We start from the raw sequence: 23,525 nt of genomic DNA, 5'->3' as shown, positions 1-23,525 counted from the left end.
TAAACTATTATAGGAACAAAACAGACTTTTTGTTTTGCCTTACTTCTGTTTGCCTGGAATTCAAATTCAAAGAATAAATTCTCCACTAAAAGCAAAAAAAAACCTTGTCCCGGTCTGTGCGCGGTGTTTCCACCAGGGGGCAGTGTAACACCAGGAAACACTTGACATCTCAGCTGAGGAAGATTCCTGTTGTCCAATGAGCGCGCAGGTTATTCTGGTCCCGACCAATCTTCTGCCACGGTGGATGGGCCGTTATTGAAGATGCATTTGGGGATAAGGGGGGCATGTGGAGCCAACTGTTGGGACAGAAAAGCTTCTCGTTGAGTCCGAAGTTGGGCAGGCTGCTTATAAACATGAACTCCGTGTCTTTCACTTTGGCGCTCGGGTTGTTCTGGTGTGCGCTGGCCACAGACTTTCACCAGGGAGTAAACTTGTCAGACTTGAGGAGGCTGCAGAGGGAGTTTGGCAGTGATGAGGAGCGACATAGTTTAGAGAAGTCGGAGATTTCGAAACGCAGCGCAGGACTGAATGAACAGACATGTACAGCTCTGCCTGCAGCAGAGTCAGCTCTGCGAAACAACACCCATTCTGTAAGTGACCTATACAGGTTTGTTTTAACTCACACTTTAACAACACTGAACTGAAGGAGTGTTTTAACTGTAGTTGGTGTTAACTCACAGGCTACTGCAGAGTGTGTGTGTGTGTGTGTGTGTGGTCACTCAGCACATGAAGCTGCTCATAATGTACTCACTGTAAACAACTTAACAAACATTTCACTCAAACACATTAACTTTACACATCATTTACCATGGCAACAACATGAATGGGTCATGGTCTGAGAGCTCCATGCAATTTGGATGGAGTAAGTGAGTCCTGCTGTGAAGAATCTGTATTTAATGGTAGTTATTTGTATTATTTAATAATCGATTAATCGTAATAGTCGATTTTCAAACAGAAATCCTTCCAACTGTGAGGACTTTCTGCTTTTCCTTGCCTTAACAACACTCAGTCAAATAACTATATTTGGGTTGTAGACAGCTGGTCAGACACAAAAAAGTGTCACAATAATCTGACCCAAGACCAAAATCTATTAGATAAATAATCAACAGAATAATTGATAAATAATCAGCTGCAGCCCTGATCGAATTTAATGCACACTTTTAAGTAATGATTCATTATTGATTATTTTCTCAAGAAACTGTTTTGTCTTTAAAATGTAGGTAAAAAGTTTCCCAGAGCCCAAATAGCCTGTATTGTCCAACTGACAGTAAAAAATGAAAGATATCCAATTTAGGGCTGCAACTAGTGATTATGTTCATTATTGATCAACCTGCAGATTAGTTTTTGATGAGTCATTTAGGCTATAAAATGTAGGAAGAAGAGAAAAATATATATCTTCAACTTCTCCAAACCCACTGTGATGTCTTCAGTTTCACAAAACTTAAAGATATTCAATTTACTGTAATATATGAGAAGGATAAGCATCGAATTCTCACACGTGAGAGGCTGAAACCAGGAAATGTTTGGCATTTTTGCTTGAAAAATGACTAAAGCACTTAATCGATTATCAAGTAGTTGAGAATAAATCCATTGAATAGCTCTAATGATACATGGCAGAGAAAATTAGCATATATTGAGGAAGGTGAAACTGGCAAATGTTTGGCTTGAAGAAGTGCTTGAATAATCTAATGTCAAAATAGTTTCCCATTTATTTTTTGACTTTCTATCTGTTACTCTTTTAATTGATTAGCCAAAATGTAGGTCGGCAGTCTGGGTCAAATCCATTAGTCCTGTTGACTTATAATGGAGGTTGAATGAATGATGTGACTACAGAAATTCATGAACATTTAATCGTGCTGTTTCAGTCTAGTAAGAGAAGGATTGTGGAAGTAGGGCTGGGTGAGATGGAGAAAAAATATCACTATGTTTTTTAACAAGTACCTCTATATCGATATTGCAGCACTATTGTAGGGTTGGTGCCTTTACAAAATATTTACTCAGTGATATTGTTACAAATAACAGAACAGCTAGAACAGTCTGGTAAGTTCAGAAAATGACATCACTTTACTGTAATGCAGCCTTTAAAACCAGGAAAAGACAACACATACAATATTACGATATCCAAAATCTAAGACAATATCTCGTCTCATATTACTGTATGGATATATTATCAATACATCCCTCAGCTCTACTTAGAAGAGTCAGCTGATATCTGTATGTTTAGAATTGGTTTTAGCATCCGAATCTGATGTGATAGCTTGAACAATATCTTTTTTTTTTTGTTGTTGTCTCTTTCTTCTTCCAGTCTTGAACTCTAGCCCTGATCCCACATTATAATAGACCAAAGGACACCTTCCGTTATTTTAGTACTGAACATGTTGTAATAGGAAGCACATCAAGAACAACCCAGATGTCCAGAGGAATGTTCAAGAATAACAGCTTGGTCCAAAGCTTCAGAGGGCAGTCTTCCTGTGTGTGTGTGTGTGTGTGTGTGTGTGTGTGTGTGTGAGAGAGAGTGTATGTGAGTGATGGGTGAAGTGGACGTTACATCATTTCTGTGGTTTAGACACCTGGGCTAGCTTTTTGAGCATGAAAGCGATTCGGTGTGCTCAGAGAGAGAGCAGACCCCTCCCGTCTCCTCTGGGCCTTTATCCCTCACAAACATTCCCCACGTTTTTTCTGCTGGACTTGGTCTGAGCGTCAGTGGGGACTTAAGTTTTCTGTTATCCGAGCTGCAGGGTTAGGTCAGACAAGGTAGTTTGAGCATTTAGATCACTTAGTGTGCACCCCCTATTTTTTAATTTGCTGTGGAAACTGCCACATCAGACCAGCCTAACTTACTCCTACGCTTATTTGTATGCTATTTTAGGCCTTGATAGACTACACAGGATGTGTTCTGTCAGCCAGCCCAAACTTTGCCTCATTTTCCCTTTTTTCCCTGTATGTTTGTGTAAGGTTCATTTAGCTGACTCTGTCTGGTTTACAAACTGGCTTGCTGTTTCTTTTTTTTCTTTTTTCTACTCCTCGCTCCATCCCTCCGTCCTCTATCCCCTCCGGCCAGAAGAACGTAGAGAAAAAACATGTTCTGTTTTCAGGGTGAAATGTAACTGGGTCGTAGCCAGCTGTTGGAGCACCAAGAAAAGCAGCAGAGTTGATGTTCCACATGGAGGGCGAGGGGGAGAGTTATGGAAAGTATGGGTTTGTTGATACACAGGGAGAGTCGTCCATTCAGATCAACAAACTAGTGAAAATAGAGAGGCGCTTGTAGAGTCGGATGTAGACTTGTATTTGAAAGTTGTCATCGTCAGTCATAGAAAGTGGAGAAATGATCAAGTATGTGTACAATCTGTGTTGTGTGTACCACAATCCACCAGTGCTAACAGTTGATGAGCATACAGAAAACTAATCAACCACAATCATTGTTAACTCAAATGTTTCAGTCATCCATCAAACAAAAAAGCCAAAACATTGCTGGTTCCAGCTTCTCAAATGTGAGGATTTGGTCTTTTTCCTCTGTTCTCTATCAATAAATATTGAATAAGGGCTGAAACCAATAAACAGCTAATTATTTTCTTGATTGATAACTTAATATTTTGGTCTAAAACATCAGGAGACAGTGAACAAGATGTATGGTGCGTTCCATTTGTACTAGGATGTTAGAATTTCCAAGTTCCCAGTTGGAAATTTCAACTGGAATGTCCTCTGAAGTTGGACTTGGAAAGTTGGAGGAACCTGACCAACCCCGACCTCATAATCAAAGATGGCTTTTCGCTCATCTACAGTAGGGAAAGCTGTAGTAATGTACTGTTTATTAGCACTTCTGTCTTAATTCAATGTCTTAATCTCATTAAAACAGTCGTACAAACAGTACTGTCCAACTTCTATCAGTGGACATGTTGCTATGGTTTTCGGATGCACAAAATACAGTGGGATGTGTTGATATCAGCTCGTATTGCTAACAGTGGCTATCCTGGCTTGAACTGGTATTGCAACAACAGCTTGGTTTTCCAACTTTTTGTGTTGGAACACAATCAACTTAGGTGTGATGCAAGCCCCTACAAAGTGTGCCAGGCTTTGAAGCCAATTTTCTTAATGGAATTATAGTGGAATTACAACTTCTGAGTTTGTCACATGATGCCATTGATTCCAAAAAGACTTTTTTCACATTGACTTACATTGGGAAAAATATGTCTGTATGTCATATTTTGTGAGCGTGACAACCCCAATGACTCATTTCACTATCAGGATCTGATTCATTCGGTTCAATAACATTTGTAAAGTCTAGAAGAGCCACATGATTAAAGCCCTTTATCGCCATTCAAGTTAGGGTATCGCTAAACCAGAGGTAGCTGGCTCTGCTGGTGGAAGTCTTTAGTGTGCTTGCTCTGGGGGCCCAATGATAAGGAAGCAGCACCAATCATCTAGGTAATTTTCATACCCCAGAAACACAGCTTTTTTGGCTTCACGTGCCGCTGAGCAACTTCCCAAAGAATGAATGGGGGCCCACCCCCAGCGTTGTATCCAAGTCTGTTAATACATCTATTAACAGACCTGTGACGTCATTCCTAGCTGCAGCTTCCGAGCTAAACGGAAAGCAGAGTCAGAGTGTACATATTACTTGGCCATGTCAGTGGCTCCAATGCTAACATACTAATGTTTAGCAGGAAATGTTTATCATGTTCACCATATTAGTTTAACATGTTAGCATGCTAACATATGTTAATTAGCACAAGAGTTGCAACTAGTAATTCAATTTGATTAATTGATTAGTTGTCAGCTTTTAAATTGATAGCCAGCTAATCTGCAGATTAACGATGAATTGGTTTTAGTAATTTTTTAAGGAAAGAAAAGTCAAAGTTCTCTGATTCCAGCTTCTAAAATGTAAATATTCTCTTGTCTCTTAACTCCTCTGACAGTAAACTGAATATCTTTGGGTTGTGAACAAAGCAAAACACTTGTGGACGCCATCTTGGACTTTGGGAAACACTGATCAACCTTTTTCATCATTTTCTGACCTTTAATAGACTGAACAACTCATCATTTAATAGAGAAAGTAATCAACAGATAAATCAGCCCTAATTAGCAACTAACCCACAGAACAGAACAGCATTGCCTTCCCCAAAGCCCTAATGCTGCTAGCACTGCTAAAACAAGCTGAGCAGTTAATCAGTCATCAAAATAACCTTTTGCCAATTGAATAACCGATAAAGCAACAAATCATTTTAGCAGTAGATTGATTTCTGGTGGACATAATTTCACTTTTTTCTAATATTTTATAGACTGACCATTCTATCAACAAATTAAAAAAAAAAAAACATTGTTCGTCCTGGTTTTCTTTAATAATAATAAGCGAATGAAGGACTTTAATGCAACCCAGCTTGTATCTCTGCCCACAAAACTTAGCCAAGCATCAGAGGATTAGAGAACACAGCATCATGTGTTAGATCAGAGCCCAGAGTGTTTGACCTCCTCTTCTGAAGTTTTATGTGTGTAAACATGGCAGAAGCAGAAAGGTTAAAACCCAGAGCAGAGGGAATAAGGAGCTCATTGTGTTGGTGTCTGACCTCTGAGAGAGGACTTCACTGTGCTCTCACCCACCAACACTGTGTATTACTGAGTCTGCATGGATGTATGTGTCTGTTCACCCACAGCAGCATATGTGATACTCACTTGCATGTCATTATTGTACACCTTTTAAAGTTGAGTTGGCCGACACACCTTGAATGCATCATGAGTTACTGTGCAGACGAAGCTTAGAGGAGCCTTTTAGGAGCAGAACCCTAAATTCAACATGTGATACAGCATGAGGTCATGTCTGGTTTGTGAGGCCGAGCTCAGCCGGGTCAGACATTTATCTCTTGAATTTTTCGCTGACTAACATGTATCTTTTTTTTCTCTTCACCATCTCCTTCGATGCTTCTGTTTTCCCCATCTCATAACAGAACAGAGTGATTATTAAGCTTTACATTGACTCCCTTTTCCAATCCTGCCTTACCCTTTCCCAGTCATATAAATCAGCAGATTTCACTCAGACACAACTTCCGCACCCTTTGCTTCAGCTGGCCTGCTTTAAAGTGCATTTGTTGATTGTTTGGGTTTCAGTCTCAGTGAACTGTAGCCGGTCAAGTCAGCATTTTTCCAGTCAGGAGTTTCAGAGGAACAGATGCGGAAAACACCCCGTTGGTTAGATTTAACACAGGTGTACAAGCAACTGGCAGAAACATTTGCTAAGGCCAGAGATAATACACCACATGAAACCTGCAGTGACCTTGCTGGTGTAAACTGGTGTCGCCTTGGACCCCTCATCAAAAAGCTTATGGGATTTTTCATTTGATTTTATTTTTTTTAAACATTGATGATCCTTACACATTTGGTTAGCAAGATAATCTTCACAAATGAACACTACTTTAAAAACTTTGAAGCCTAAATGTAATCGAAGCTAACATTAGGCTATAAAACTACACCACAGTCGCATGACTTAACGTTGCCCCCATAGCACAGCTGTAAAGCTGCGTTTAGTGTGAATTTCGTTCTGTAGTCTCATTTAGCCACTTCTTAGCAACCGCCTTTTTTAAGATACATAAAAGCTTCAGAATTCGTGAGTGTGGTATTTACTGATGTATTTTATGTCCTAGAACAAAACATGAAAGTCTCTTAAGCTCTTAACCACGGACCTTATTCCAGGCATCTAACCAAAAACCCATTCAAAATACCCACTGACTTCGAGATGATGGAACTGGGAGTGCAAAAATGCTAACTCATTTTCAGGTTTTAGGATGGATTCTTGGGGTCAGGCCAGATGTCAGGCTGTGTTTTTAGTTTCTTGTATACCCTAAAAGTGGCCAGTGTGAAACTTGTGTAGTTTGACTTTTTTTTGTCTAGATAACTTTTTTCTTGCCATTCCTTTCAGCCTATTAACATTGTTTGCATTCTGATTATGACCAAATTAAATGGGTTTCCCCTTTAGGGTTAACACAAGAGAGGATAGCAGGTTTTTGATATCAATGTTTGAGTTTTAAAAAATCTGAACATAAACATAAATACATTTCCACCAGCCTCAGCTGTACTTTGTGTTTGCTAATTAGCAAATGTTAACATGCTTACATGTTAAAATACATGGTGAACACAGTAAACATTATACCTTTCAAAAAATACTGCATGTTGACATTAAGTATGAGATTTTGAGCATTAAAAGTAGCCTGCAGCATCCCCACCTGCCCCAAATATTATCATTCGATTAAATGGCTGTCATCAGTTGTCATTGGGAGCATAGATTTGATGTAGTATGGCCCCACTCTACCTCCTATATTTATGTTTATTGTTAAGTGGCAGCATCTAATGGCTGTAGTAATTATGACAAAGGAGGAAGTAAGGTGACGTAAGAACGACAAAGTCTACATAGGCTGTAAGTCGGGGTTGATTGGTTAGATAAACACAGGACTTTCACCCTGGAGACTGCTGTTAGTGTCCTGACTTTTCTTAAAGGCACAATTAAATCTCCAGTATTCATATATTTTATCTAGTTAAGGGATAGGCTTATCTGTCCTCCAAAGCGAAAGCTGACATATATTAAGATTGATTGATAGATTGGTTAGTTTAATTGAAATCCTAACTTTCAGTGTACTTATTACCGACAAATGAGCGTCATCATTTATTGACAAAATAAATACATTTTAAAAACATCAGATATAACCTTAGATACATGCTATTTTTGTCATAATAGAGCACAGTTAATCAGGCTAAGACCAGGAAATGGCTGTTTTTAATCATATAAAACTAGTGTTTTGATTGTCAGCTGCTATACTTTTTGAGTATAAGTACTGGAAGTCAATGCATGTATGTGTAGATGGGAGGGCAGAGGAATATTCATAGTTTACCCTCGTCTTTTGTTAACACTTTACTAGAGCGACATTGACCACTGATGTCAGTATGAGTTAAACCTTAAATCTCAAGTGTGACCATAACACTGACATTTAACCCACATTCACAAGCTATAAAAACACTTAACTATTTAATATTTTTTTGTTTTTACAATTATGCCTATTTCTACATAGATGGAAAGAAAGAAGAGCAGGAAAGATGGAGAGAGGGAAAACCAACATGTAACAGTACTCCTTCACAGATTTGAAGCCAAAACACTGGTTTAATGGTATGAGACTGTTGGGAGGATCGGACACGTCATGCTTTACATTTTTGAACTGATCAACAGACAGACCAGCAAAGGAGGGGAGGTTGTCATGCAATCAACTGATGAAGAGATGAAGGAACAGTTGGATGCAGGGAGGGTGTGATGAAATGATTTATGTAGAGGAGTGATGGAAAGTTGTGTTCACACACTTGGACAGCTGGGGACAGGCCAGTTTCCACTGGACCTATTTACAAGGAGTTTCCAGCAGCCAGACCTGGCCGTCTCCTGTGGCTTTATAGAGCTGTATGCCGACTCTCTGGGGCTGGGCTCACCTTGTAAACATCTCTGCCCCTGCCAGTAACAGAGAGGAGGGGAGAGAACTTCAGTCGCTAAATATGTTGATGAAATGACCAAACACTTGAACGTCAACCTGGATGAATAGCTTGGAATGTTGTTTGCGGTCAGTGCACTTGTTGTGAAATAAGAATTCAGGTCCAAACTCTTTCTGTTCATTACCTCTAATATTATGCAACACTGAGGTTTTGTGTTTGGATTTTATTTTTAACTTTAAGTTTTTCATAACCTCTGAAATGTATGAACAAATGGCTAAACAGTGAGGATTTTACATTTCACTTCTTGTCAGAATAGAATACTTTTGGTCTACTTTACTGTATGTATGTGAGTCTGTGTGAATGTGTGTGTGTGTGTGTTCTTGCTGTGCTCGGGGCATCGGTAATTGTCTTGTTCTCTGGCCTCGGCTTTGTCATTTAGGCGGGAATGTAGGTCACACACGCAGAGTGCATCCAAATGGCCGAGTTACTTTGGACAGTAAGAACAATTCATTCTGTGTGACGTAAACGCACACACACACTCACACACACACACACACACATGCAAACACTCTTATGTTTTGTATATTTCAAACTAGACTCTGGATTTATGTGTGTGTTCCTTAGTTGATGTCCTGAAACAGTATTAAACAAACAATATCACGGGGCTAAGAAGTACTTCAAATAGTCCTACATGGGGCTAGTCAAGAAGCCTTTAGCCAGGATAACTCATTGATTGTCTCCTAAAAACTTCTTCTCTTCCAGTTCACCTTCAAAGTGAGGACCATGGGTTCACTGTCACTGGCCTGGGTGGGAGATGGATCGGGGGTGAGTTTGTTTATATGAGTGAAAATACACAACTAAAAACGAAACCAAGAGTCTAAGATGGTATGGCGATTGTTACATAACCCCTGTTCTCTTCTCCCAGGTGCTCCTGGTATTGACGACATTTCAGGTGCCGCTGTTCATGATGCGTTTTGGCCAGTCGAACCTCTACAGGAGGTGAGAAGTGGTTGATGGCAACACTAAGTAGAAACAGTAAATTGTTTGTCATAGCTGTGGTCTGACGGTCTAACTGCGGTCTGACGGTCTAACTGCAACTTTGTCACTGTGTCAGTGAAGACTATGGGAAGACGTTCAAAGATGTGACGCACCTGATCAACCACACCTTCATTCAGAGCGAGTTTGGCATCGCAATCAGTCCCGATCACTCGGGCAAGGTGAGCTGAAGTATGTTATTTTTAGTTTCTGAAGTGCTGAAGATGCAGGACCTTGCACATATAGACCTTTGTGTTTTGTTGTGGTCGATCTATATAGAAGTGCATTCCTTTGCCTCACAGTGACAGAAAATCATAAAGCTCCACTTAACTTGTGTGTTTTAGGTGATGCTCACTGGTGACGTGTCAGAAATCGGAGGGTTTAAACTGTTCCGCTCGCAGGACTTTGGCATGACCTTTGTTCCAACCGACCTGCCGTTTGAGCCCCTCATTCAGATGCTGTACAACCCTGGAGACTGCAACACACTGCTGACGCTCAGTATCACGGTAGTAGCCTTTCCTCTTTAGATCAATCCAAACCTCCTCAAATTTTTGTCGGCAGGTCTGAATTTTAGTAAAGTAAATTACACCGGACTTTCCTACCTCCCTTAATTGGATACCTATTTCAAGTTACTTAATTCCTAATTAGGTATAACTGAATACTCCAAAGTCTATGGACACTTTTTTTACTGACTAAGCCTTTTTCCCTCCAGTTGGACCTGTGGCTGTCTGAGGACTTTGGTGCCACCTGGAGGAAAATCCATGACAGTGTTTGTTTGGTCAGATGGTGAGAAATGTCCTCTACATCTGTCAGTTTTGTAATAGCTTATAAATACACGAGACCTGTGGTTTGTGGTTGGTACTAAACATGTAGTGGATTGCATAATGAAGAACCAAGACAAACATAAGGGATTCTAAGAAAATGATTGGAGGGAGGAGGGGGCCTGAAACTTATGGCTAAAAAAGGTAATGTTGTTTTTAATATTTGGCTTGGTCCTTCCTCTTGACAACCCTGATATTATACATTAAAGGGACAGTCCATCCCAAAATCAAAAATACATATTTTTCTTCTTACCTGTGGTGCTGTTTATCAGTCTGGATAGTTTTGGTTTGAGTTGCATAGTGTTATTAGTGTTATAGTAATGTTGACGGTAGAGTGAAGATGCCCTCTGTCATTTAATGGCACTCGGCTTGTGGTGCTCATTTGAAAAACTCAACCGCAATGTCAGATTCCAGAAATCATGACCCACTTATTCAAGATAATCCACAGACCTTGTTGTGAGCAGTTTCATGTAGGAACTATTTTCTTTGTACCAAACTACACCCGCCAACCATTTCACTGGACAGGAGGGAGTGTGCATCTACTGCAACAATGAGACAGCCACGCAGAGCAGTTCACCAAACATTCTTATACTCCTCCTTAGATAAGACATCATACCTAACTTTCTGTGTGTGTGTGTGTGTGTGAGAGAGAGAGAGAGAGAGAGAGAGGCACATTCTGCTCTCATCATCCTGCCCCATTGAAGGTTGTTCAATCTAAGTAAACATACTTTGCTTCTAACCTGGCCTTAACTGTCTGACATTTCTAGGCCTTTTCGTTACCCAACTAGCTCACCTAGCACCACTGAGCTAGCTAATGTTACAGCTGAGCTGAAGAGGACACCAACAATATTCACATCTCATGCTGTCAGGAGCACGAGCCTCTCATCCATGAGCAGATGTACTCTTCCTTCTGTGCAGTGATTTTTGGTGCTTTGAGTGCACCAAAAATCAGAGGCAGATGTCTGTGCAGCCAATATCTCCAACACTCAGCAACTCAAACCAAACCAGTCTAGATTGATACATAGCACTGCAGGTAAGAGGAAAAATGTATTGTTGATTTTGGGTTGAACTGTCCCTTTAACTCTTCATCGAGCATTTAACTTAACTGTAGTTCTGCTATAATGCAGACCAAAGCTAAGGCAACTGTTGGCCACTGTAAAAATGGCACAATCTTCAAACTAAAAATACACGCATCTACTGTTTCACTAAACTGATTTTTGGTACTATAGCTGGGACATGATTGATGTTCTCTGCTTATGGCAAAAAGTGCCTTTATGATCCATGGCGCACACACTGTAGTAAATCAGTAAACACTAAATCTCGGTGGAAAAGGATGAAACGAAATATATATATTTGCGTCATGGAAAATTTATATACCCTTTCCTCTAAAGATTCTTTTCTTCAGAAATAAAATTGGACCACCCTCCCTTCAGTAAAGAACTAAAACCCCTCTCCTTCTCTGACCCCAAGTTCACCAATAATAGTTTTCATACAGTCCCTTAATACATGTCACTACTTCTATGTATAATATAATTTACTTAATTGGCTTAGAGTGAAAAAAAAATTGTCAAAGCAGGACATAACACACTGACAGGGTGTGAAACAGCTCTGTCCATATTTGTGTCCAAACAGCCACCATGTGCATCTTTGTTTTTGCTACAACAGGAGTGTGTTTGTGTGTTTTTTGTCCAATTTTTGTTTTTCCAGCTGTTTTTTCTCCCCACAGTTTGGATCGTTTTCCTGTCTCTGGTTTCTTTTGGGCACCAGAGTTCACATGAGGTTGTAGTGTCAGCCTGCGGTTGTTAGCGCTGCATTGTGGGAACATTGTGATAGCTCTGCGTGACCACAGCTGTTATTTAGGCCCCAACCTAAATTGACTGGAGGGAGAGAGAGAGAGAGAGAGAAAGAGAGAGAGGCTGCTGTCAGAGTGAATCATGAGTCAGCAACAGCATTCTTATTCAGCCCACAGTCCTTGAACCGGCAGAATCTTTGCAGTGTGAAAACCTCCGTCCCCTTTGGCAGCGAACAAAGCCAGAGAGGGCCTGGACCGCCGCCCGGGGGTCGATATGTGCCTCGCTCACACAGCACTTAGAAGAAACCACAACCATAATCTGTGATCGCTACAAATTCCAAAAGTGGATTTACATTTGAACTCAGACAACTTTCAGATGTTCAAAAACATGCGAGCACTCTAAGATCGTTCCTTCCTCGAGATTCTTTTGTTCACCGTTTCTTTTTCACACACAGGGGTCCAAAAAACAGCATCTACTTCACAACAAACTACAATGGATCGTGCAGTAAGTGAAGATAGTATAGTCACACATATATTTAAGATTCTGAACTACATCTTAGTAACTCTACTTTCTTTCAGGTGACAAAGGAATGTTGGAGTTGAAGAAGACAGCAGACTATGGTCGAAGTTTCAAGACCATTGCAACAAGAATTTACTCCTTTGTACTGGGAGGGCGCTTTGTTTTTGCCTCCATCATGACTGGCATGGTATGTGTGTGTGTGTGTGTGTGTGTGTGTGTGTGCGCAAGTGTTCAATCTAAGAGCAGAATGTGTGTGTTCCAATCTGCCTTGCATCGTTTTCTGATGCATACAGTTTGTCTAAATATGCACTTGTGTGTGTTTATTCACGCAACCCTGGCTGTGTATAATGTTTCTTTAAATACCTACATGGTCTGGTCATTCACAATAGACCAGACCAGCATTGCGTCATAGCCAGGGCCACGCCCCCTTTCGGGGGAAAGAAACATGCTGTCACATAAGAAGAGAAATAAGAAAATGCTGAAAAACTGTTGGGTAGCACGTTAACCAAAGCCAGTGTGGTAAATGGCTGATCGATGCTGGTGACAGTTACTACTGATGGATAGCTAGCTTGAATGCCAGGCTGCTGCAGTACAGACATAGCAGCATCAGACTATTATCTCCAACTAAACCTCAGCCTACGGGTCAAACAGTTGGTTATTTACAGACAATAATTAGCCTACAATACCTGGTGATTCAATCAAATATATAAAGAAGTTGGGATGTTCTGTCATTGATGCACTTGAATTAGGGAAGACTGAATGGAGATGACAGTGATCGACTTTAATTTATTAAGATATCCTGAATACTCAGGTTCAGGCAAGGTCACAAAATTATTAAAAGGCATGTCTATAAAACAAATGTTTGTTTAAAAAGAAATAAATTTGCACACACTTGTCGAAACTGTTATCCAAACACACATCAAATTGCATTGACATCTATAGGTTTTGGTTTTCTATCCCCCATAAAGGTGTGTGGCCTTTATATTTTGCGTAATACCTGTTTGTGCCCTCCTGGTCTGTATATATTTAGACACTCAGTAACATTTTTGTACAGATTTAACCTTCCTCTGTGCATTTTAGAAGGTAAAGACTCAAAGGGCCAGTTTATTCATATTCCCAAAAACACCAAAGTGGTATCTAGCCATCCTTGACCCCATTTTCACCTGGCGTCGACATGCGATGTGTAGTGAGATTAAGGAAAAACATATGTTAATGCATGGTGTAAATGCACGCAGTATGCATTGTGATCAGATCAGCCAGGCCACATCTGGAGGTATTTTTTACTCACGTATTGTGATCAGATCTCAGCCAGGTCGATTGATGCAGTCCGTACAGCGTGACCACATTCTGAAGATAAAAATCACCTAACTCCGTCTCTTCCTGCTGGCTGAGGATGACGGGCTAAAGCTCCATTTGGTAGCTGTAGAGATAGTTTTCCCCAGCACAAAGTGACCCCTGTCCATGGCATTGCTTTCCATGACTTGGGATGAGCCATGTTTGCTGACTGCCAGACCCACCTAACTAATTTACATATTTAGACTGTGGCAGGTTGATTTGAGACAATGAAAACACTACTGATAGCAGGTGTAAATGCAAAGGCAAGTAGATTGGATGTCACCGCCCAGATATTTTTATATACCTTAACAGGAGGTTTAAATGGGAAATTGTTATTATATGTTCAGGATTAATGTGTAACAAACTCCCACGATCAAGCAGGTGTAAGATAATTTGTGGCCCTTTAACGTGGCTTAACATTTAATATTTCTGTCATTTGTGTTTGTGTGTAGGGTACAGAGCGTATGATCCACGTGTCAGTGGACGGTGGTGAGGTGTGGAACATGGCTCAGCTTCCTACTGTCAACCACGAGCAGTTCTACTCCATCCTGGCAGCCAATCAGGACATGATATTCATGCACGTGGACGACCCTGGAGGTCAGAACCAGTGAGGATGTGGACAGGGATGATTGATGTGGATGATGATGATTTTGACAACGTTGATAATTACAGATGATGCTAATGATTAACAATAATGTTTATAAGGCACAATGACCTTCATGCAGACAGTCTGATTAGATGTCCTTGAGAAAGATCCTGAAGCTGCAGGAAGTTTCTCCGTGGGGATCATTGGGCAGAAGCCTCTGGGCTGTCATATAGTGTTTCCTCCAAACTCATGTGCTGTGTCTGTGTGTGTACTGTGTCGTCCAGACTCTGGTGTTGGAACCATCTATGTGTCAGATGACAGAGGAGCCGTGTTCTCCAAGTCTCTGGAGCGCCACCTTTACACGACCACAGGAAGTGACACTGACTTCACTGCCATTACTTCACTCAGGGGCGTCTACATGACCAGCGTACTCACAGAGGGTGGGTCAGCAGCACGTTACATAATACTTCAGCATTTAAGACGACTCATGTAGTTAATTTTTGTCAACATTTTAAAATATGATATTCTTATCTTTCCATTTAATTACAAAAAGTTATGTTAAGTTGCATATAATACATACATCAAGACATACTTAATGTGGGGCAAAACAGTGTGCTGCTTTTGGACTGATGGATTGATTTCCTAATTTGTGAAAAGTGTATTCAAATGAAAAATAATTTGCTGTCACATGACGCTAGGGACAGGTAATTAACCACACTGAACATCTCATCACATGTACGTACTGTATGTTTTTTAATGCCTACCATACATTAGCAATAGCTTTCCATGTAGGCGCATGGAAGGGCAGGGAAATTTGCTCCCTCTGCCTCAGGCTTTCCTTGTGTGCACATGGAAGGGCAGAGAGGTGTGCTCTCACTGGTTTTCTTCCTATAGTGATATGAACTAGTAGGCAGTACATCAGTCCAGAAACTGAGGAAATGTTTTAATAAATTGTTAAGGGTCAGGTAAAGTTTGTATTTTATAGTCTGCAGGCTATGGGCTAAACATGTAAAGAATATCTATATGGATCCTGATGGTAATTGAGGTGAATCTTACTGACTGCAGATGGTGTTGTGGAGACGGTGATCACCTTTGACCAAGGAGCAAAATGGCAGACGTTGCGCAGACCGCAGAACAGCCAGTGTGACACTGAGACCTCCACCAACAGGCCTAACAGAGTAAGACACCCACAGATTTATATACATCATATTTGAATATGCATTATACATGTTTGTGTGCATGTACTTTTCATTATGTCTTGGGTGTTTTATTTATGTTACAAGCTGTTTCAGTGCTTGACATGTCATTAAATCTGTCCTGTTTTTGTTTCTGTGGAATTAGTATGAGTGTCTGCAGTGAGCTTGTTGACTTTAAACCAACATTACCCTAATTATCATGTCTTTACAGTGCAGACTTCACATCCACGCCTCCTACAGCACCACCATGAAGATGAACGTCCCCATGCTGCCTCTGTCACAGCCCAGTGCTGTGGGCCTCATTCTGGCCCACGGTAAGAAAAGCACACAGATTTCTTCACCCTTAATCCTTTCACTGCATGTTTAAATGTCCCAAAACACCATTGTCCTCTATTTCTGTAGGGAGCGTTGGAGACGCAGAGTCAGCTCTCTCCCCTGATGTGTACGTGTCTGATGACGGGGGCTACTCGTGGATGTTGGCTCTCAGGGGCCCGCACCATTACGCTATACTGGACTCTGGAGGGCTGCTGGTGGCTGTGGAGCACACCAACTCACCTGTCAACCAGATCAAGTAAATATAACTAGTAGTTATCTAGTATAACTAGTATACTTGTTTATTGAAGTCTTAGTTTTTTTTTATCAGTTGTCAGTTTAACAGTTTATTTTTTGCTTCATGGGCTCTTTTTGTTCTCTCATTCTTTGCCCCTACACCTCCAGGTTTTCAACAGATGAGGGGCAGTGCTGGCATTCATATAACTTCACCAACGACCCACTTCACTTCAGCGGTATGGACAGTGAGCCGGGCTCTCGCTCCATGAACGTCAGCCTATGGGGCTACAGGAACGATTTCAGTAAATGGGTGGTGATTACCATTGACTTCAAGAAGCTCCTCACCAGAGACTGTGAGTATGTGAGGGAATACAGTACGAGTGATGACTGGCTGGTGTTTCACCTGAGGACTTACTTAGTGTCTATATATTCTGTGCAGGTAGTGAAGGGGACTATGTGCAGTGGCTGGCTCACTCTGCAGACCCCAGTGGAGCTAGTGATGGCTGTGTTCTGGGCTATAAAGAGACCTTCTTACGCCTGAGGAAAGACTCTGTCTGCTGGAACGGAAGGGACTATGCAATTACTAAGAGGCTGTCCCCCTGTCCGTGCACAGTGGACGACTATCACTGGTATGTTGTTGTGAAATGCCAAAAAGTATATTTTCAAACTGCATTTAGTGTAACCATGAGACTAAAGAGAACAGACTCAGACACAGTTTGTCTCAGTAACTTGTTTTGTCTTACAGTGACTTTGGATATTATCGTCCAGAGAACAGCTCAGAGTGTGTGGAGCAGGAGGAGTTGAAGGGTCGTCCTCTGGAGTTCTGTTTAAATGGCACCACCGAACAGCTACAGACCAGCGGGTGAGGACACATGACTTTATCTTTGCTCTCTCTTTCCTCGCCTGTAGTTTAGGAGACAAGAAACAGACATTGTATGCATAATTCTGATAATGTAAGGTACATGACAACAGACAAGCCAACAGTAATTCAGATACAAGTGTGACCTCACCACCTCACTTCCAGAAACCCATTACAGATGATTAAATTAAAGTCTAACTGGGAATCCCCTTTGGAAGTCAGACGTAAGCAAGATGTGAGTGCCACATAAGCCTCCTGTCATCCAGTCCACACTGACTCAGTGTTCTGTTAAAGTCTAAGCCGTCTGTCAGCAGCAGCTCTGGGGAGCTGAGTGGACGCTGATAGCAGAAATTTCATGTCGGCTCAATGGGAAGAAGTCAACACTGTCTTTATTTATTGATTCATTGATTATATTCCCCCGCCCACCATAACGAGTGAGGGGAATCTGCCTGTAGTGAAACTGGCAAGCTCACAGACCGACTGGGAGCCTTGATCAATCAATGTAGGTATTGGTAATAAGTAGGAAACACATATACAGTGGGGTATTTGTGTGATTATAACAGATGTCTATGCAGATAATGCTTTACCAAATGCAACATGAATAGACTTGGAAGTGTAAAAAAACGGGGGGTTCTCTGTGAGCAGCATGTTAGTGTGGCTCAATATATTTAATGTAATTAAATTGTATCTGTTTGTGAGATGCAGGAGGGATGCTTCTAAAAAGGCTTTCACTATGAACTGGCCTTAAGTGTCGAATGTCATCTAGGACCCCTACATAAAGCCTTTGTTCTGTGAGGATGTAGTTCAAATATGTTTCCATTTCTGCAGCTCTTCTGCCTTAACATCTCCCTCCGTTACTGGTATGAATCTTATCTGTAGTTTACCAGCTGCCTTGCCTGCCCTGTGTCCCTTTCATTGAAATTTGTCATGCATTACAAGTTTCTTCGTCTCCCCTTCTGTAAGCTACCGGAAGATTCCAGGAGACCAGTGTGAAGGAGGATTCCAGCCAGACAGGAAGGAGACAGACCTGAGGAGGATGTGCACCAGCAATGCTCTTTATCCAAATTCTCTGGTAAGTCCAAGCAAATTAGGTCAATTTTATTTATACAGCACCAAAACATTAAAAAAAAGTTATTTCAGGACACTTTTCACAAAGAGCAGGTCTAGAACATACTTGATTTTTAGAGACCCAACAGAGACTAGTTAACTGTATATTGGGACACAGTGAGAATCAATAGGGGACTCTCTGATGTTTGGCATGAAGGTGTGAGTTGGTTATGTAGAAACAGTGTGAAATGGGTTTCCAACCACTTGTAGTGCAAATTTTAACTAAATTTCTAAAACAAATCTGTAAAAATAAAAAAAATGCAAATTAATGTTTCCATCCATTATGCAAGTATTAGTTGGGTGCATTGAGATAAACAGTTGGTGGCGCTAACACTCCAGCCTGTTACCTTTATACCATTGTTTTTCTCACGTATTAATTTGAATAAGGTCGCAGTCCTCTCATTGCTCCATTCATTTTTATCTCCCGCAATTTTTTGTCTCTTCAGTAGATGTTTAATTCACATGCTTCATGTTTAATTCTTATTTAATTTATTAGTCAAATTCAGTGTTTTCACTCCGTTGCCATATACATATACACACAGGTCCGAAATACACACACATGCACAAACAGGACCTTTACATGCATTACATGGAGATATGCCAGAGTGAGGGGGCTGCACATGGACAGGCACCAGCCACCAGTCCACACTCCATATTTGGTCCAGGCGGGGACTTGAACCGACAAGTGTTTTGCTTTTAGCAATACACTCAGCCAATCGTGAAACTACTTTTGCAAGATTTTTTTCTGATTTTTCTGCATTTCCACTCTTTGTTTTAAATGCTCAAATAAAAAAATGCGCATAAAACCAAGCAGATGGAAACACTGAATTAAATCCTGAACACAGTAAGATATGCAGTAGCTCAGATGACCTGGGCTGTATCAGGATTGTCAAGTTTTTTTTTATATTCTTTCTTACAACCTGACTTCCCCCAGCTCCTGAACAAATCCTGTTGTTAATAGCTGGCAAAGCAGAATTCATAGTGACATCAGGCAGAGTGAGCAGACAGTCCAGCTTCCATTAGTGCCCAGGGGACTGTGTGAACACCTGCAGTGCTACGGGTCCTTATGACAGTGATACAGTGTGTCAGGGTTCAGCAGGACGATCTCAGTTCATCCAATGTGAGCACATTTACAGCTGAGAGACACTAAACCTGATAAATCACGATTGGCTGCATTTTCAAAGGTTGTTTTCTTCACATTTTCAGCCCTTTCTGTTTCTGTAACTCCAACAGACTGAAAACAGTTCACCCAACACTGCTGTCATAGTGATGGTTGTCATAGCGATGCTTCTGACGAGTGCTGTTGCAGGCGTTTGGCTGGTTAAGAAATATGTATGCGGAGGACGGTCAGTTGACTATGTTTCATCTTTCCACACACACAAACAACACTTTGAATACTGTATTTCATCTCTGTCTGCTTCTAACATGCAACTGTGTCCTCATCAGGTTCCTCGTGCACCGATACTCTGTAATGAGGGAACATGTTGAGGCTGATAAAATAGAAGGAGTCGATGATGTTGATGCTCACTACATGGAGACAGGAAAAGCACAGTACAATGAAGACTCAGATCAGGTATCTGATTCTGTTTAAAGGCCCTGTTTTTAGTCATGATCATCTATTAACTTATTTGTGTTGTTTGTGTCTCCTCACAGGACCTCTTAGAATAACGTGGACATTTCTCCCACTCCAGGACTAAATTTAACGCAGTCTTTCATGACGCCTGGGCACTCCTGTTGCTCCCACATGCTGATTAACATCTGCTTCTCACTTCTTGCTATCCCCTGGTGGCTGGAGGACTCAGCAGCACCTCACATTGCTTCCTCGCACCAGTTGAGTCTCCCTACAAAAAAAGGCCAACCATTGGTTTTGGGGAGGGGGACAAACCCAGCGCAGAACAGAAGAGAGCCTCTGGGGTCCCTGGAGAGCTTTTGTTGTTTCTGTCACAAAGAGTTCTGTAAAGACCATCGAGTCTGAATACGCACTCTGTTTGTGCTCTGTATGTTTCCTTTCATGCTGACCTGAGAAAAGATGGCTTTTCATATCGGGATGCACTGCAGGAGCACAATACAGAATAGATAGAGAAGCTTACAGAATTTTTGATAAAGAGTTAGGGAACAGCCAAGCAACAGAACATTATAATAAACAGTATTTCAGCTCAGAGACTACGTCTGCTGTCCTTTAAGTATTTTTATACAAGATCCTGTTGTGCACGGCGGCCATTTTAACATTCATTTTGTCAGCTTCACCAGCCACTAAAATTAAGCACTAATATGTTTTTAGGTAGTTGTTTGAGTTACCTGCTAGTCACACGTTTTTAGAAATCAGAATGTTTCATTTTAATAGCAGCTACTGAGAGCAGTAGTGCCTCCTTTAATATTACAAGTCACTGTTTCTGACTAGTGTTTTTCGTATATAATAATAATACACAGTATTTAGTTTTTATTGGTAGAAATGGGCCAGAATTCTAATCAAGTGATGCACTTTAGATAGTAACCTTTCAGTACACTATGATGGCTTTTTTAATACAGTATAACAGCAATAACTTTTTAATAGGCTGTTCTTTTGTATTTAAAGCAACTTTCACTGTTAAAAGTAGGTAATATTTAATAGTCAAATATTATTATTATTCATGCATAGCCTCCTGAGACCCAAACATTTGTTTAGTATGCATTTTTAATTTCTCCTAGCTATTTGGAATCAGTAGGACCCGATAAGTATAAAAAACTAAACATTGTCAACAATAATTAAGCCCCAATGTCCTCAAATGAAACGATGATGAAGTCCCAATGTCCTTGAACAAGTACTTCCTAATTAACAGCGTCAGTGTTACTGTTGCTAAAATTGGTTAAATTTGTTGCCATATCAAACTGCAAACATTATTTATCATAAATAAACAAGTTTCAACCATAAAAGGTGATCAGGTTTTGGACCTTGTCCAGTTTTGTGTCGGGATCGGCTGCAGATTGACTTGGCAGAGATGGCTGCCATCTCGTTTTTACATTGATTAGTGTACTGTGCTCTTACTACCACCTAAGTTAAGTAGAATGAAGTCTAAGGCCAAGTAAACCCAAAATGTGATGTCCTCATATGAGGACACAGGGTCTCAGGACAATAGGTCAACATTTTAGCTTATATCATTTCAGCTACAATTCAATAGTTTAAATTGATGCATGAGTCAGACTAAAATGGAGTAGTAACCAAAACATCAAAATAAGTACAAATACTTTTTAGATTAGTAAGTAGTATCTAGTGCTTAAAGAAATACTATGAAGGATTTTCCTAAAATACAACGTATAGACTCACAGTCGTAACCTTTCTCAATCATCACTTAAGACTTACTTCCTCATTTCCTTATTTTCTGTGCTTGGGACGTTAATGGGCGTGTACCCCCACAGCGCTAAGGTGAGGTCGGGGCTTTACAAAAAAAGGTAGCGACCAAGTGCCAGACCATAAGCAGCAGGAAAAATGCATATAGCACCAAATGCGAGTGAATCTGAGGTTGGCTTTTACTTTCACTGGCAAGCATGTTCACTAGCAGTAACTGACAACCCTGCATAGTATACCTTTAAGAAAGACAATAAAATAAGTCACTAAGAAATAAATGCTAGTCTTTCATTTGTAGTGCCTTGTGAGACTTCTGGAATAAATGTTAAAAGAGCCTGCCATTGTTGTGAAGATAAGAAAATGCAAACTAGTTTTTTATACAGTGCAGCTTCATGCAAGCGATATCTTCTGCTCCCCTGTATGTGTGGTGAAAATGAAAGACTTGAATTATTGCCAAAGCACTTTTATTGTGTAGTTTTCTAATTGTAGAGGTGAGGTTGTCGAGGTCAAACCTAACCTTAGCCCAGCATTATAGGAGTATACGATAGAGGTAATGCTAACCCAAACCCTTTACTTGAACTTTCAGATTTTTTTTTTTTTTTTTTTTACTTAGCAGGGTGCACCAGTATGTTGCTGTTGTTGTGTTTTAATGTTTTTGTTTGTTTGTTTTTTAATATGGCTGATGTTTTTGCCTCATCAGCCAATACCAATATGCATTTTTGTAATGATCTTAATGCAGGTGCAGGCATAATCACCAAGATAATCAAGTGTTTTTAGAGACTACGCTGGCTTGTTTCTGTTACTAGCAAGACAGCAGAATAACAGTCACGACATGCTGTTTGTACAGCTTACAAACATTTACAGAATTATATTGATACTGCTTTGTAAAGCTACTGTTAGCCAGCCTTCTGATCTATTGGTGCATCCCAATTTAATGATCTCACAGGTAATGCAAAATATACACAATAACAGATAATTCATCAGATTCATGTGTCTGGTGGCTGTAACAAGCATAAACTATATTCAGTTACATTACAATGATTTTCCCAGTTGACACTTCACTGTGTAATATGACTTGTAAGGATGAGATGTTTGCTGGCTGCCAGTTCTGTTATGTAACTTTTGACATGTGCAGGGCGTACGGCCAACGCTTGTGTTTTCCAGCAGAGTCAATAATATCCCAGCGAATAAGCTATTTTAATAAGCTGGCCTAATACAGAGGCATATTCTCAAGGACTGTTGGGTGGACTTTGTCAGATATGAGAGCAAATTTGTATGTTTGATGCTTCTTTATTTACACAACTTTCAGTAAGGACAAACCCAGCTATTTACTGGATTCAATGATTTATTTTTGCACTGTATTTACAGATCTGTGAAAGAAAAATAAGTTGCATTCGTGCCTCCTTGTACATCTAATTTTTGTAAAGTATTCAGGCCATGAGTTGTGATCTTCATTCCATCTTGTTTTCTTGACTATTTGCTAGAATATCAGAAATTAGTATCTCTGAATTAAACTATTCTGTAGCACAAATGTTTTTTCAGCATTGTTTTCATTTATTGAATTAAATAACACGATCTCTCTTACATCTCTTGAGCTGTGTTTTTGTTAACGGACACTTTTTACAAACCAAATAATACTTGATTCAAAGTCAAGTCAATTTCAAAAACATGCAAAGTATGTTCATAGCAAAGTACGGCCTATTAGAATGTAGAAAGTTCAAGTAGCCACTGGAAGATGTGGTTACATTTAACTTGTATTTCTATTGCATTAATGGGCGAGAAGTATTTCAATTGGCCTCAATGTTCACTGTATGTATGTATACTGCTGGTGTTGTTGTAGAAAATGTGCAAGGACACAGTGCCCTCCTTCCCACAGTCACAACACAACTATGGGGCAACACTGAGGTAACAAAATATGATGGAGCAACCACTATGAATAA

General features: G+C 40.4%; 1 protein-coding gene across 1 annotated transcript; it reads left to right on the top strand.

The window, feature by feature from the left end:
• Positions 1 to 259: 259 nt before the first annotated feature.
• Positions 260 to 23,169, top strand: LOC117256413 (sortilin-like). The gene is made up of 20 exons (XM_033625821.2): positions 260 to 590; positions 9,223 to 9,285; positions 9,386 to 9,459; positions 9,575 to 9,677; positions 9,840 to 10,001; positions 10,208 to 10,281; positions 12,564 to 12,613; positions 12,688 to 12,815; positions 14,416 to 14,560; positions 14,834 to 14,989; positions 15,615 to 15,727; positions 15,957 to 16,059; positions 16,148 to 16,316; positions 16,463 to 16,647; positions 16,734 to 16,923; positions 17,040 to 17,156; positions 18,117 to 18,225; positions 19,494 to 19,606; positions 19,707 to 19,833; positions 19,914 to 23,169. Exons 1-20 carry the CDS (start codon positions 285 to 287, stop codon positions 19,926 to 19,928), a joined length of 2,502 nt encoding a protein of 833 aa, XP_033481712.1. The 5' UTR covers positions 260 to 284; the 3' UTR covers positions 19,929 to 23,169.
• Positions 23,170 to 23,525: the final 356 nt, after the last annotated feature.

This window comes from Epinephelus lanceolatus, chromosome 1, assembly GCF_041903045.1.
Source record: "Epinephelus lanceolatus isolate andai-2023 chromosome 1, ASM4190304v1, whole genome shotgun sequence".
Lineage (NCBI taxonomy): Eukaryota > Metazoa > Chordata > Actinopteri > Perciformes > Serranidae > Epinephelus > Epinephelus lanceolatus.
This window is presented reverse-complemented; position numbering and strand designations above follow the sequence as displayed.

Excerpts from the sequence above, each read along its gene's own strand:
- LOC117256413 (XM_033625821.2), top strand. The coding sequence starts at position 285 with ATGTGGAGCCAACTGTTGGGACAGAAAAGCTTCTCGTTGAGTCCGAAG. Across the intron at positions 10,002-10,207 it reads TGCTGACGCTCAGTATCACG|TTGGACCTGTGGCTGTCTGA; the intron begins GTAGTAGCCTTT and ends TTTTCCCTCCAG. Across the intron at positions 16,060-16,147 it reads GGGCCTCATTCTGGCCCACG|GGAGCGTTGGAGACGCAGAG; the intron begins GTAAGAAAAGCA and ends CTATTTCTGTAG.